Genomic DNA, 16,422 nt, shown 5'->3' on the forward strand with positions numbered 1-16,422 from the left:
GAGAGACCAAGGTAACAAAATACCCTTTTGAGTTAGGAAACATTAAGTGTTACATTTGGTCCTTTGTACCTGAGAAGCTGAAAACAGCTGTTGTTAATGGATGTCAGATGAAAACTCAGATTTACTTCCAATTACAGAATCTACCCTTCAGCACCAGTACCATGCACCTCACAGCAGTTGGGTGCCACTGGGACCATCACTTAGAGACCACTCACTGCAAATGCCTTTTGACTTTGGTGCTGAGTGAGGCATCAGCTGGCTCCACTCTCCCTTACCACCATGCTGGGAGGAGGACCAGCAAGGCAGCCCCTGGCTTCTGGCACAAAAGGGCACAGTGCCATACCAGAAGCGGGTTGCGATACCTCTGGCACAGCAGCTGCTACCGCTTGACACAAGACTGAGCACATGAGGGCAGCCACACTTCAGCCTAGTTCTGCCCTGCCTTGAAGGAAAACACCTAGAGACCTGCATTGTGTCCCTGGAGCAAACTCATCATCCTCTTCCCTTTTATCACCTCTGGGAATTTTGAGTGAGAGCAATCAGTTTAGTGTGGAGGATTTTTTTGTTTTAGCTCCACAGTCTCATCTCCAGCCCAGGATCTGTTTTGTTCCCATAATCAGAACAGGAGGGCAAAAGCAATGAGAACAGTAGTAGCACCACAAGCAAGACCTTTGCACCCCCTTCCAGCTCCTTGTGGAAGGGAAAAAGGATTTAATGTGCCTCTTGCTGACAGAGGGGTGTGTGACACATCCAAATCCAGGACCCACTTTGTATTTGAGATGAGAAAAATTGTATATGCTGCTACATGACAGAAAGAAAGGAGGAAATATAAACTACAATCCTGTATTAGCAAGAATAGCTCTACTACCACTGTACATATTTGTGTGTATGTATATATTTCTGCCACATATAGTATACATTCAGGTCTCCCAGATTAAACAGGGTTCTATAAAAATAGGCTTATGTTTTGCCTGCAGAACTGCCATCACTAGAACCACAGCAGTTTGTTGAGAAAATGGACAGTCCACTTCATGTTCAACTGCAATGTATTTCCTATCCGAGATAGGAGACTATCTTTTGGAAAGACACTATCTAGAAGGAGGGAAAAGTACAAATTTTATTAGAGTGCAGGTAATGTCTTGACTGTGCATGTCTAACCTAGCAAGTGCACCCAGCGGGGACTGAACACCATTTATGCATGATTCTGCAGCTGCTGAAAGAAATGCAATGCTTGGCCATTGCAAGCCAAGAACTCCTGGGACTTCAGCTGAGATAGGAATATGGAAATACATGCTGCAGTTGCAACGGGATGGGAATGAGCAGCAGCACAGCAGCGCAGCAGCTGATCTCTGCAGCGCTACTGAGTGTTCAGTGTGGGCACAATTTGGTCAAAAAAGGAAGTGTACACAAATTACAAAAAAAAAAAAAACCTGTATCAACATAAAAAAGCAAAAATTATAACTCCAGTGATGCAGCATTCTTTAGGGCAGTCTTTGCACTGAGAGTGAATTAAAAACAAAACTTGTGATGAGTCCAGCTGATTTATACAGTCCATGAAGCTTCTGTGTCATGTTTCCAGGACCAAAAGGACTTTAGCATCAGTCTGGTCTTTCCAGTTGCAACAAAACATCTGTCCTAGTTTTCTGAACATCAGAGTGAGTGGCAGAAAAGGGCAAATCAGAATTACAACAGGAATTGTCTTAGCTAGTGACCCAGGGTGGGTGGAACAATTTGAACCACTAAACCATCACTTTTTTGTAATGTGAAGAGATGAAAGAAGCTGGCAGGGATGGTCTAAAACTACAGTAAGAGTGCCAAAAACAAAACCCCAAAAAAGTTATTCTCCGTTGGACTGACTGGAGTAGTTTATCCTAGTTAGTAAGACCTAGAACTTTTTTATGTTCTGGGAGATCAAAACACAACCCTATCTTTTAATGACAGTTGGGTTTACTTTTAAGTTAAGTCTAGCTATTTACTGAAGTTAGGAATCAGAGTAATTCTTGCACAGTCTAAAACCTCTACTTGCAGGCATTAATGGATGTTACATTTATACAGAGTTCTCACAGTGTTCAGCAGTTTCTGAAGCCTGCAGTGCAATTATTGTTAACAATCAGGCGTGTAAGACTGTATGAACAACACGGACGGTACAACAAGCCTACATAGGCCAGGAAATACAGCATTGAGGCTGAAACTTGCGATTAGGCACAACATATTCATGAACTGTAAGATCACTTAATAGTTACAGACACCCATCACACAGTGCCTGGTCATAAAAGGAAGAGCTGATTGTGGTTCTGTCTTGGCTCTGGATTTCCTTACTTCTGTGGATGCAAATCAGACCTTGGGTATGAAATGAGAAGTAATTTATTACATTAACTTTTCTGGTTTTCCCCTTTCTCTAATCTGAGAGTTAAAAACCATCAGGGATAAATGTCTGACAGGATCCTCAGTTCCCACAGTGCAAATACTCTCTGTAGTAGTAATAAGGGTTTGTTGAATAAAACATTAAGGAGGACTTCCATTTTGTGTGGTAACTAACATGCATTCAGTGTAATCTGTGACTGCATTAAATACAACAGGATTGCATAAAAACTCATCTGAATTCTTTTCTTGGACAACCAATATGCACAATAGCTTGGTTCAGTTTTGTCTTGGTTAAAGAGATGCACCAGTTCAAACCTTAGACCACTGGCCTGTGAGTCTTTTTTTTTTTTAATACTATGTTAGAGATGCAAGAATGCATCTAAAAATTAGTAAGCTTTTTATCTGTACTTTAAAACAGCTACCTCCAGGGTCAACATTTTATATCATTATTTTCATCTAAAGAAAGTGCTGTAAATAATGGAAACTCCTGGAAAATAGGAGTTCCTCTAGGAAATACAGACAAACACAGACCTAGCCTCACCAGATGCTAGTATACTACTGTACATTTTCTCTTGGGTTTAACGGAGTGAGTAAATCAAATCTAGAGCTTTTAACCCCTACAGAGTGTTACTGATGAGAACATGAATTATTTGAGTAAGTAATCATCACCCATACCAGCCACATCATTTCACAACGGGATCTGCAGGCATCGAGTTGGGGAGTTCACCGTTGCTGGTTTTAACAGATTCTTCTACAAAATAAGAAAAGAAACAAAAAAATGAAGACATGGATCATGTTTATTGTTTTATTCAAGGCAGTAAAAACAAAGTCTTATCTATATTACGCTGATGTCCTAATGCACTGGATAACACCATGGTCAGCACGTGGGGTGAAAGGTTTCTTCCATCAGCAGAGCTTGTGTAAAGAATACATACACATGCTCACACATCTTGCAGAGTCCAAGCCCAAATATTATGGTAGAAGGCAAAGATATTGCCATGTTCAAAACTTTTCACCCTGGTATACATTTCAAGCTTTTCTCACCACAAAACATTTTTCAGGGAACTGAATATGTATCACAACAGTGGATATTTAACCTAAAATTAAGTAATCAGTGATTTACACAATGCTCTCATAAAGAAGCCAGGGTAATATGTCTATTCTTAACTACCACAATGCTTGTAGTTGGGTTTTACTTCTTTTTTTGAGTTAAACCACTATTTGAGCAATTTTGCTGAATATGATCTAATGTAAATTCATGCTAAAAATCTTCTTTCTTTACAAACTGTATTCCCAGTAGAGAAGAAAACTGATCTTTGCCTCCAGTGACTGTAATCTCACAGGTCATTTACACTTTTGTCAGAACCACAGTGGGAAATTATTCACCAATTCCGTTTTTAATATACAGCTACCTCAGCTTATAAATCACTTGTGACTGAACTGCATCTCTGTATCTTGATCATTCCAATACTCATTTTACCTGGTCAAGAGACCATACCACAAATTAAGACCTTACTCTTTGAATGTAATTCAATAGTAGACTAAAATATACCATAAACATCTGAAAGTCACTTACAGTACCTGCATCATCTGCCTACAGAAGTTGAGAAACAACTGGTAGATAATAGGTGAAAACCACCTTATCTCACACCAGGTTTATTGTGAAATAAACCAGCAAGTTTATTTCACATCAGCTAAGGTTGTGCCAAAATTAGTAATTAAGAGGTTAAGTATGATGTTGAAGTTACTGAATTTAATATTAACTCCAAGTACGCAGTTCTCCCTGTCCCAGAGTTTTGGGGGTTGGTTGGGTTTTTTGGGGCTTTTGTAGTCATGCTGTTCTCCCCTCCACACCCCTAAATCCAGCTTGAAATGCACCCATTCCAAAGGCAGCCTTTGCGAGCTGTTCTTTATTCCTCAAATCACCCTTAAACCCTGTAAAACTCCTTCTGGAATACTGGATCAAAAGCAAGAAAAAAAAAGCACCATCCCTACTAAGGCACTCTCTCATGAGCCAAGATGTTCTATGTATAGTATTCACTCACCTTCTTTTTCTTTCTTTTCCTGGTTTTCTTCTGCTGCAGTTTTATCTGCTCTGAAAAAGATTCTTGCACTACTGAGTGAGAAGTAAAGGAGTTCAAATTCCTAAGGGAAAAGATACAGAAAAGGAGTGTCAGTGTATATGACAAGAATGAATTTGTAGGCAGATATAAATAGGATTTTTCAGAAGCATCTAAAGGCAACCAGACTTCTAAATGACACTCTTGGGAAAAAAAAAAAAAAAAAGTCTTCCTCCATTCATTCCTTGTTCCATGCATTTTACAAAGCAGACGTCAGCCAGAAACTTAAAGGGTAATTTAAGCAAAGCAGAATCAGCACAATAAATCTGTTCACTAGTCTACTGAGGCTGAAAATGAGGTTTGTAACAGCAGTGAGAATTTGCAGCAATTTGCTCACGGAAAATCATGCCAGACAAAAATTTAAACAACTACAAGCTTGATCAGCTCCTGAACAAGGTTCAGCAACGTGGGTTTTTTTAACAGCAGAAGACCAAACACTGCACGCTCATGGGAGTCATGAGAACACATAGGACTTTATCTATTTCAACAGATGTGCTTTTACACATCATCATCACAGGTTACTTATAAACAGCCAGCCACATGTTTGTCCCACAGCCACTCCAAATCAAAAGCAGAGTGAGATGAAAAGCATTTACAACACTGATGAAACCTGAACTGCTGTGCTTCAGAATCCAAATGTATCTTTCTTCTATTTAACAGCTAGTGCATCATTCAACTTAGCAGCTCAGAATTAACAGCCAAGCAACAGGGTCTAGTGTGAGGCGTCCCCTGTGGCAGTGGAGGTTGGAACTAGATGATCTTAAGGTCCTTTCCAACTCAATGATTCTAAGAAACTCTTAGGGGAATCACAGTGTTACATAAAATCTTTGTTAAAAGAAATATAACCAAAAAGTTATTCTTTCCTATTTAAGCATTTAGGTTTTAATTGCATTATATTTGATTTCAAACTCCATGCGACAAAAGACTTCCAGTCAACCAGGTCAAGTTCGTGCCTCACTCAAATATCATAAACATGACATCCTCTCCAGATCATACACCTCAAGTCTTTACACTCTTTTTGTATTACTGCTCTAAGACCATGCTCTATGGTTTTCACTCTTAATAAGCTCCATCAGAAGCCTGAATTGTAATGGGTAAGTGCAGAACTCAATACAGAACAGATAATGACAGCCATGTTCTACCTGTAAACAAACTTCCAGTCGCTTGTGGGTGAGGTTCATAGTTTGTAGTAGTTTTTCATCTTGATTTGTGGACTGCACATTCTGTTGCTTAGCTACTGCTCTTATTTCCTTCACATACTTCTCTCTAACAGACTGGAACCAGTGCAGAGAATCAAACTCCTGGTACTGATCCAAAAGCTTCAGAATGTAAGCCACTCCTGTAGTCATTAACAAACCATGTACCAAAGTCAACATGCAATTTGCAAAATGTTTTGTGAATGTTTTTAATGGATCAGCTTACGTTGATAATTCTAACACAAAATCTAAATTGCAATTAATATACAAATAAATCTAACAGGGAAAAAATGATAATAAAGGAACAAGCTTCAATAGCTTCAACTTTTGAAAACGTCACAACTTACTCAAAGACTTGCATACCTTCTCATCTGCTGAGATCCACAAGCTTTGAAAGAAATGGGAGCATCAACATACAACAAATCTGTCTGCTCCCATACACAGCTATTCCATGCTTACAAGATTCTGAATGCAACAATAACCCTTAAATCCATTTTGCTGAAGCCAAGGCAACCCAAACATAAATTATGGAATGTTTAATTATAGGAACACAGAAAATACAAACAGAAAAGCCTTTTCTTGCAAATATCCATTTATGTTGGCTTAGCCAAAGGCTAGTCAGCATGCTGAAACTTACCCATAGCAAACCCATCATCAGTGAAAGCTGCTCCACATTTGTTCTTCTTATTCAATTTCTCCTTGCAACTGATAGAATGCTCTACAAAATTGAGGGTCTGAAAGAGTGAAAAGCTGTCTTGGAATCATCAAGAGTTGCTCACAAATTTTAAAAGGTATTTCCATACATGCTCTTACCGATCAGTATAATTCCCTGCCTAAAACTGTTAATTGTGTCTCCCATCATTAGACATTTTTGTATGAAAACCTGGCTTTTTTTCTAGATTTTGGGGGAAGAAAGTCAAGCTTTAGAAAACATTTGCATACGTATAAGTTAAAAAAAAACAAACGTACATCTTTGCTGTTCTTGCCAGCCTATTACTCTGTATACTCTTGGTGATTACGAGAGGTAAGCATGTAAGCAAGTAAAGGATAATTAAAACGGCCCAGGTTCCTTTTTCATCTTGACTTCCCCAAATTTGATTCAAACAAAAGTTCAAGTTACCTTTTGAGTGCTAGCACACATAGTTATGTGAATGAAGAAAAACATGGCTTTGAACAACTATCAACAAAGCCACGCTCAAAACAATCCCACTCATAACCAGGGAAGAAAGTAGAATATGCTAGTCAGCAGCCTAATACAACATACTTAAACCCAAACCTGATGTGATACATTCTTTTAAAGTTAAGTAGTGGAAATGAAAATACTAACCAGTGGAGGAACAATTATATAGAAGTTCCGCAAATGCATGTTCTTTGGACTCCGGAATTCAGGAGCAAACACATCCACAAGCATTTTGAAGTACTCTGTTCCTTCTGCAAAGTTACGTGTGAGGTCACCGAGGACAGAGTCCAACTGTCTGCAAAGGATTAAGTCATGCTATTACCCGCTTTCTGCTAGAGGTTTCTTTGCTTACTTAGACCTCGTGGTAACAACCCTCTCTTCCCCCCTTTGGTTACACCCACAATCCAGTATTCAGACTAGTGTCTGAGATTACACCTCACCTCTACAGCCACCTTGAATCATGTTTCTTGATTTAATTCTCTCAAAAAAGGTCTATAAATAGAATATTTGCAGCTTTTTTTCCTAAGGCCCTGAAGATTCTAAAAATAGATGTCAGACACAAGGTGAGGAAAGCTCGTTAGCCTTTAAACCACAAGGATTTTATCAAGAAACCAGGTTCTAACACTCTATCAGTAGAAATGCCACTTCTCATTTTTAAAATTACTGCTTCTATTTTTTCTGCTTTGAAGAGAAGTAAGTATTTTTGCATGAAGTCATTTGAACTTTTAACACATGCACAGAGACAACTAATAACTGCATTTATAACTTTAAAATTACAATTCTGTCATCCCATCCCTGCCTTAGATCCCAGAAGCATGACGTTAGGGTACCTTGCTGCTTTCTGTGTTTCTTCTGAGAGTCCTTCTTCTTTCACCAGCTCCTCAAAGTTAACGATATCTTCCAGATCAGGAACAAACCTGAAAATTTACTGTTTGTTAGGATTATGCTCAACTGTCTATGTTCACTGAAGTATCTACCGTAACTTGTTATTTACTTTAGTTTTCTGGCCTCAAGCTACTTAGTTGTAGTTATATCTGCCATACGATTCACACTCAGGCACTATCAAATCCACTTCTAAAACACACACATTATTTGTACTTCTGCATTTATCAGGCTAACATCTCCTTCTCTAACACTTGCTTCCCTTAACTGTAAGTTTACTATTATTTGCAAGAAAAACAACTATTTCTGTAAAAAGTCACTATGTTTTAATAAACACAATCATCTACACAGAAAGAAGTATCAAAGAAACATTTTTCCCAAGTTCCTCAAGGCTTGTACTATTTTTCCTTAATGCACCCTGAAGTGATTAACATCAGGAATTACTGACTTAATTAAGAACTAATGACTTTTATATAAATTCTATTAACTGTTTTGAAGCTTTTTTCCACAGAATTCGTCTGATTTTCAGTGGTTTATGGCAATGGCAGTACAGTTCTGAATTCCAGCACTGGTTTTGATAATATCACTTTAATAAAGGCATAAAAACTGACCTTTTCAAAATTTATGGGGGATTGTAAAAACCTAGGGAATATCAGCATGAATAGGGAGCAAAAGAACAAGAAGGAGCAGACAGAAAAAGGAAGTATTTCTTTCAAGTACCTAATTGCACTGCTACAGCAGTGAAGTCCACCAGATCTTATCATTCGCACATAACCCATAGCATTGCCTTTAAAAACAAGAAAAAAAAACAAGGAAGTAATTTGTAATGACTTAAATACATGCACACTCTTCATAACTCCTATAAGCTCTGAAACATAAATTAAAGTCGCCATATACTTCTGGCGAAGAAACTCTTCTGAAAGCCACATTAATGAAGTTACACTGAACCCTGGTATCACAAGTCTATGTAGAGAAATAAAACACAAATGCATCATCTAGCAAGGTGGTGTTTACTTCAGTGATAGCATAAGAGCAAAATAGTACAAATTCTCTCCACTGGGCACATGAAACACTTGCAAGTTCGGATCAGTCCTGCACATCTACAGCATCAACGGCTGAAAATACCATTGTAATGTCATGCATTACTCAAAGATACTCCAGCTGAATATATGGCCATTTTTTGAAATACATGAATTTAACAGTACTATTATTTTACTGGGAAATATACTCAAGCTGAATAAAAGTCAGAAGGGAACAAGCATTTATGCAAGCATAGCTGTATTTTAGATTAAGACATGCAAGGACCATTTCTGTGTAACTGAGCAAGAGTATTTCACATACGGTACAAGTGACACTTGTACAAGTGTCAAGTACAACTTTCCATCTGAATTGAGTTAAATCTAGTTTTAGCCTGACCTAAAAGTTAAGTTGCTAGACAATGAAGAACCCTTCTATTTAATAACATATATAACATTGTCTTAGATAACATTTCATACCAATCTGACTTATCAGTTGTCTGAACTGGTCAAGATAGCTCTGGCCATCCGGGGTTATTCCAAGTTTTCTGATGCCACGGTTGAATTTATCTGCTCTTTCAAAGGGATACTAGAAAAGTATTTGAGAGTAATTTGTAAGAAAAATTATCCTTAATTTTTTTCATCATGTCAATACAATTATATTTGCAATATATTCTTACCTCACATCTACAGCTATTTTAGAAATTATACACCTGCCCGCCCATTTTAGTGCACAGAAGTCAGTGCAAGTTCAGAAGTGAAATAGAAGTGTTACTGTGAACAAGAAAGTATACCTACAACAAATAAGCACTTGACATACAAAGAAGCTGGCAGTCTGTTTTACTAAATGCATTGTCTCTCACATTTTTGAGAAATGAATTTTCCAGCATTGAAAATCAGACCTTCATCCCAAATCTTGCCATACTGGAGCAAGCGCTACAAGTTCACATACTTCTGGATTCAATCTGAATAACGTTATTATTCAAAACTGCTAGCAACTGTTAAGCATGATTAGGATTAGAAGTTTAGAACCTCCAATAGACTATGACTCCATCAAATCATTATTTTCAGATCACAATGATTTTACCCAACATTATATTTACAGATACAATTAAACAATTCCATCTGAATTGTACAACTTGTTTAACACTGCATTTTGCTAGACAAAATCTGTCACTTTGTCTGGAGATACACATTTAAATAATAGGATTGCTATGGTTTGCTGCATGAAAGTAGCATTTTTATCCAAGTTATTATCAATCCTTCAAAAATTACTATACCTTATGATCATTTTGATCCTTGACTTCCCTGAAGAATCTGATGTCCTTGATAAGCCTGGATTTTATATGCTCATCATACATGAACTGACTAAAAATATAGAACTTTTTCCTCAAAAATTGGTAAGTGAAATTTACCTGGAATAATAATAATAGTATAGTCAAATCAAGCCAATTAGCGAAGTAACAAACATATCCAGCAACCTGTTTTCAGCAGATTCTCAAGTAACCTGTATTTATATAGAACTGTCTACCCAATTGACTTCACTGAAATTCAGAGTCCCACCAGAACATCTGTATTTTCTCTGATGTGTTTTTAGATCTCTTCATTAACTTTTATGTAATAGCTGGAAATGGCATAACTCCTAAGAGACTGTGGTACAGATTTGTGTCATGTCCAAGAACTAAATTATTTTGTTAATACATGCAGTACATGATTACTGCATTATTAAAACTGCATAACCAAATAAACCATTAGGGGATGCAAGAGCTGGAGGCTTTTGTGCACTATAAAAAAATTATCCAACAGCGGTGCAGAAGATACTCACTGTTGTGTTCATGATTCCTGTTCCATGAGTTCGAATTGAATTAGCAATGTGTCTGATATTGATAGTGTTCAAGTGTTTGTTATTACTTGTTCTTTCAATGAAGATCTGAGAAGCAGGAGAGAAAAAAAAAATTAAGTTATTAACCCAAAACTGATTCTGTGATAAATCATCAACATAGGTAACCTATAACCTATTTCTGAGAGCAGCTAATAACTGATGAGTAGGGAAGGAACAAAGAAAACCCAGCATGCATACAACAAACTTCATCTGGTAGGTTCTTCCAATTTCTGCAAAGTGGTGATTCAATGATTCCAAGGCAGATGCTGCACCCAAACTCTCACATTTATAGAGATTATATCCTGCATCAACTGGTCTAAACTCTTTTGGCACCTGTTTGTACTTTTGGCCTCACTATATACAATGGTAATGAATTCCACTACCAAATTATGTGCTATGAAGAAAAAAGTATTTCCTTTACTTTAAAGAAGTCACTCTTTTTCATACTGGTCTTCATTCTCACTGTGTGAGAAATCAAAAAGAGTTGCTCCCTGTACATGTTTCTCCATGTCATTCATTGCTTCATCTCTCTAATAACCCTTCTGCAGATATCCTTTTTTCAAGTTGAAAAAATCACATATAGTATGCCCTTAGATAGCAGCCAATTATCACAGCTCCACGGGAGTATCTAACATGGGTGATCTTACTGGCACACTGTACTCAAAACATGCTTAGAGAACATTCTCCAAGACCTATCTACAGCATCCCTAAAGATGTTTTTCTAGACAACAACAGCTGTTTTACAGCTCATTATTAAGTATGTTCAGCTCGGGGGTTTCTTACATGTCATCTACTTCTACATTTCTCAATCCCTTCAAATAAGAGCCAAAGCTAGGAAAAATCACAGGTTATACCTTACCTGATTATTCAGATTGTAGAGGTAGCGGGATACGAAAACATGAATATTTCTCATGATTTCCAAAACATCCAGACCCTGAAACAATATTATCTATTGAGAATTATTATGGTAAAAATTCTCAGGAACTACTGACATGTCTAACCACTAAGGTGAACAAATACTATTTCTGTAGCTACTTGAAAGCATTTAAAAAAACCAAATGTTTTCACTTCGCAAAATAAAGAATCTCTTAATTTTTGTTCAGTGTCTACAAGACAATGCTTAAAGGAGGAAAAAAAAAAGAAGCTGAGTTCATGTTTTAACATTTACTCTTCTGCCTGTTTTCCTTCCAGCTTCCCCTAAAAGTTAGGAATCCTCCAGTCTCTACCACAAGCCCCAGTTAAAATTTAGCCTAGAGAGGATACACTTTAGTCTATTACATTCTATTTCCAGTTGTGCCAAGGATTTTATCAGGATTTTGCTGGAACTGGGAAGGAATGGAATGTGGGGTGTCCTTGTTTTGAAGTAATGCTCATACCAGAACGAATGTTAGGAATCAATGCTGTGAAATGACTTAATTCTTTATAACCCTGTGATGGCCAAATATTGCCAATAGAAAACCAAAGCGAGAAACTGAAACTAATCCAGAGGACTTTCGTACCAAGAAGCTGCTAGAGTTCTTAGTTCTATGCCTTCCTTCAACTTAGGAAGACAGCCATCACAAACATTTCTTTTGGGGGGAGAATGTATTTCTAAGAGGTTTCACCAACGTGCTAACCCAAATGAAGGAACGAAGCTAACTGCCAGAAATACCCAAGATACTAAAACTCTTGAAGGAAAGTCCTCAAAAATAGGCAAGTTTTATTTCTTTTGCACCAACTCTGTAACAATGAATGCCTTCACCATTAACTTTACAAGACTACTACTTTACATGTAACATTTAGCAGTTTCTAGGAGGCTTTGAGTCACTCTCTTATTAAGTTAATCACAAATGTCCCAAAGTCCTCAATGTCCAGCCTGTGAAAGAGTTTCTCTTGATGATCACTGAGTAAAACCTGCTGAGAAGCAAGCAATAAACCTGGGAAAAGGCCCACCATTCAAAGGTCATTCCAGACTTGTGGTGGTTTTATTCCAGCTGTACTGCTCACCAAATTGCAGATACCGAATTGTCAAGAAAATGTTCTGACTTTATATACCCACTCTCATTAAACCTGATGTTTAAAAGAAAAATAAAAATTATACATGTCCAACATGAAATTAACTAATATTGGTGTTATCTCCAAAGGTAACTAAAGATGTTGCCTCTGAAGTCAACCAGAAATTAAAGATCACTCTTTCCAAACAGTTGGTACTTTCAAAACTCAATTCTTTGAATGGCTAGCCATAGTATGACAGTGTAATGGAACAAACAATATTGATATCCTGAAGGCACTGTACCTGTTCCAGAGTCTGGCTGGGAAGATGTGCTTCAGTCATACTTAAACCATAGCGTTGAGTTGCTAGGTTTCTCATTTCACTGTAGGTGGCCCAGTCATGAAGAGCTACAGTCGTTAAATTGTAGAAGGTCTTGTCCAAATAGTGAGTTACATAAGCTGTAAACATATAGAAGGATGAACTAAAACAATATTACCCATTTAATTACAGAAGTGTCGAAAGAAGTGAAAAGCTGAAGTGCAACAGAGTTGAAAGTAATGGAATCAGGAAAACGTGTAACTCCTCACCTTTGATGTCAATGAATCGATTGAAAAAACGTATCGGATTCAGAAAGAAGAAGTGAGCTAGATCCTTCATACCAACTCTGAAGGGGTTTCTGTCATCCAGCTTTAGGTGTGTATGAACTGATAGGCGCAGGTCCTTTTCTATCTCTTTACATAACTTGTCCAGCAAGTGCTGTTCAGGGAAGAGAAAAAAAAAAAGGCCATGTTCAGTACCTGCCTACAATGCACTGTTCGCAGAACTAACATCTCTCTCCAGAGATACATGAAAGTCTGATTAAACTAGTGAAGACAGCTTTGCTTTGGCATGGCAACACAAGTCAAAGTGAATCAATACATGGGAACTAGAGTTATTCATTTCCGTTGTCCTTGTTCTAGTACACAATAGCTCAGAAAAGATAAAGACTTAGCTACCTAATGCCATTCTGTACATGATTAAAACTTCCATATAGGAGTTTAACACAATTTAAACTTCAATATTCTGATTTTTAATCTTAAGGAGAGCTAGGCTTAAGGCTATCTCGATATAACAACACTTAGTGAGGAAGAGTCTTGCAATAAGCAATCTGGCCCCATTTTCTGCAGGAGATACATAATGTGTGGGTTTGAACTACTTAATAAGTGTCAAAACCTAGGTCAAAAAATCTAGGACTTGGGAAATCCAAATTCTCTTTTTCTTTCTGTCAATCACCCTTCATACTTGTAGATAATAATGCACTAAAGGGACTAACTACATTTACAGAGCCTTCACTAGTAAAAGCCATGCATACAAAGAACAGTAGTACTTATTTTAGGCATTCATAGAGCAGATCCTAACCTGACTAAAAGCACTCTTCTATCTTCGTAGCCAAACCTGTAACTCAGGTTTTGCCAACTTAAGTGATTTAGAGTGCAGTATTTTCATGTTTCCAGCCAGATACCATCAGCAACGTGTCTTAAACAACCAGAATCGTCAGCGAATGCTTCCTTATTTGTTAAAATACTTTACACCAATCTCAAAAGCACAAAAAAAAAAAAAAAGCACAATCTCTGTGCTACTTTTGTAGATTATATCAGGTTTGGTACAAAAGATGCTGGCCTGTAAGATATTCCAAGCACAGTGTTGTCTTTAATTTCCATTTACAACAGATTACCTCATTAAGCACTTCCATGATTTCTTTGTCATAGCATTCCAGAAGCACCTCATAAGATTCCAAGTGTCTTGCATGCATCATAGCAGGTACACAGTCCCGCAGTGCACTAAACATATACTGAAAAAAGAAGTTATTATGCTTAACCAAGAGATTGACAGACATGTCAACAGCATCTCAAACAGTGTTCAAAGCTAACCAATGAATCAAAATTACTAGTCTTCCCACTATTATTAAACATAGACTTCATAAGCCCTACCGAAGTTTCCACTCAATGCGTTCATCTGACATATTTAGTTGCTACTGATGCATTTACTGGAAGGTCATAATTATTAGCTATTTTATGTGGAATTATTTCTACTATATTCATTTTAGCACTATAATTGACCATGGCATGCACAATACTAGAACAGATGATTGATTTTTATTAGGATTAGCATGCCAAAGCATGATTTACTTCTGCAGCAAATACTTGATACTTCAAAGAGGGACAGAGAGACGGGGGAGGGGGGGGAAAGCTACAGAACAACTGAACATAGTGATATGTGCTTTAGAAATACCTAACCACAACGTGGAAGACTTCTAATATTCAAGTCTAGCAAAAGGTGTTCATTTCAAATTAGAATGAATTAACGAAGAGAGGAACAGAGAGAAAGACACACAGAGAACCAGAGTTAATGGCAACCTGTTTTTTTTTAGAGCAGACAGATAACGTTTTAATCAGATTTAGAACAAAGATTGCTTTTGTATTCTCCAGACTGAGGAGAAATTTCTGTCCCAGTAGTCACTCTTGCCTGAGTTTCACTTTTTTTTTTTTTGAGCTTTTTCCTTAAGTGTTGCAGTCTAAGCTTTATCCTCTCCTCTGAATCCCTCCCACTGCAGCAGCTTCTTGACATTGCTAACAGTATTACTTACATGCAATCTAGCAGAATCAACTGCATTTTCATACACATCATCTAAGTAGATTGGAAAGACTGCTCGATGCCAGTACAAGAAACAGCAGTCACATTGTGCTCGAATTCTAGAATACAAAATTACTTATTAAACACAGAATTGGAAGAGGCCATTCTTCTAACACAGTGACATTTAGTGTTTAAACTAAAGACAACTGTTTTTCAAGCCTAAGTTTTACATGGTTACTTTAATGTTCCAGATACCTTGTCCTTCAAAAGAAAGGTGTTTAAATAATGGACATTTTACTTCTTGTTTTCCACTAGACTACTCATAAATAAAAGATATGTGCTCTGGAAAAAAAAAAAAGTTTACTCAGTCTCTGGAAGAATTAGACCTTAAATTACAGCAAAATCTTAAATAGCTATTTTCCTATTAATGCAATTAGTAACTGAGAGGTCAAACACATATTCCAAGTTTGTCCTGTAAATCAGAAAAGAAACAGGCCTTTCTTGATACAACCAGCGTACAACAGGAATTCATCCCATGAGTCATCCACTGAAGGTGTTTGTCTCTCTCCATAAAGAATGCATAGAATCCAGGTATTTACCTAGCATTCAGATAGTCAACATGGTGTAACTTGAGCGTCCACTGAAACTACAGCAGCAGTAAGACGTGGTGTCACACGTGAACTGACAGCCTGATCTCCCAGAGTGGTATTAATTTATAAATTTGGGAGTTGGGTTAAGAGGAAGACTTTAGCTTAACATAAAGCCAAGTCAACCAAGAAAATGACAGTATTTCTAAAACATCAGAGAAGTGGATTACCAAGTTGGCAACAGTTAAGTACATATGACTTGCTCAAAGACCAGCAAACTTCAGGCTTAGCTCTGGAATTCTTTCTATCCCTGGTCTACAATACATGCAAAAATCACCACTAGCATGCAGCTACCAGATTTTGCAATTCACAAATTTTGCAAATCACAGTGAAGATCCAATTCACCTAGTGACACTACACTGCTTTCCTTACATTACATACTATTACTTACCGCTCTGTAAGTTCACTGATCAAGTCTAGTTTTTTCAGAACTAGCTGAAGGGGAAGGAGTTCTTCATCTTTAAAAGTTTTCTGTACAAACAAATTAAAAAAAAGAAAGACAAGCTTATATTTCTTCACAAGATACCACACCAAACACGTATAGGTCCAG

General features: G+C 37.3%; 1 protein-coding gene across 6 annotated transcripts in view; it reads right to left on the minus strand.

Moving 5' to 3' along the window:
* The window catches only part of WASHC4 (WASH complex subunit 4), a 41,953-nt gene that overhangs the window by 1,438 nt on the left and 24,093 nt on the right, over positions 1 to 16,422 (minus strand). For 2 of the 6 annotated variants that reach the window (XM_080627322.1, XM_080627323.1), the window contains exons 18-33: positions 16,264 to 16,343; positions 15,239 to 15,344; positions 14,327 to 14,443; positions 13,200 to 13,368; positions 12,916 to 13,070; positions 11,500 to 11,574; positions 10,584 to 10,688; positions 10,039 to 10,173; positions 9,239 to 9,347; positions 8,463 to 8,529; positions 7,691 to 7,777; positions 7,008 to 7,155; positions 6,318 to 6,414; positions 5,627 to 5,823; positions 4,410 to 4,509; positions 3,040 to 3,115 (exon numbers count right to left, since the gene is read on the minus strand). In XM_080627322.1, coding sequence (XP_080483448.1) covers positions 3,048 to 3,115; positions 4,410 to 4,509; positions 5,627 to 5,823; positions 6,318 to 6,414; positions 7,008 to 7,155; positions 7,691 to 7,777; positions 8,463 to 8,529; positions 9,239 to 9,347; positions 10,039 to 10,173; positions 10,584 to 10,688; positions 11,500 to 11,574; positions 12,916 to 13,070; positions 13,200 to 13,368; positions 14,327 to 14,443; positions 15,239 to 15,344; positions 16,264 to 16,343 — 1,815 coding nt within the window. In that variant the 3' untranslated portion in view covers positions 3,040 to 3,047. Of the gene's footprint in view, positions 1 to 75; positions 3,116 to 4,409; positions 4,510 to 5,626; positions 5,824 to 6,317; positions 6,415 to 7,007; positions 7,156 to 7,690; positions 7,778 to 8,462; positions 8,530 to 9,238; positions 9,348 to 10,038; positions 10,174 to 10,583; positions 10,689 to 11,499; positions 11,575 to 12,915; positions 13,071 to 13,199; positions 13,369 to 14,326; positions 14,444 to 15,238; positions 15,345 to 16,263; positions 16,344 to 16,422 lie in introns of those variants that run through there. The other 4 variants (XM_080627321.1, XM_080627326.1, XM_080627324.1 and 1 more) reach the window with 3 other exon arrangements.

The sequence above is a fragment of the Psittacula echo genome (genome assembly GCF_963264785.1).
Source record: "Psittacula echo genome assembly, chromosome: 1".
In the NCBI taxonomy this organism is placed as follows: Eukaryota; Metazoa; Chordata; class Aves; order Psittaciformes; family Psittacidae; genus Psittacula; species Psittacula echo.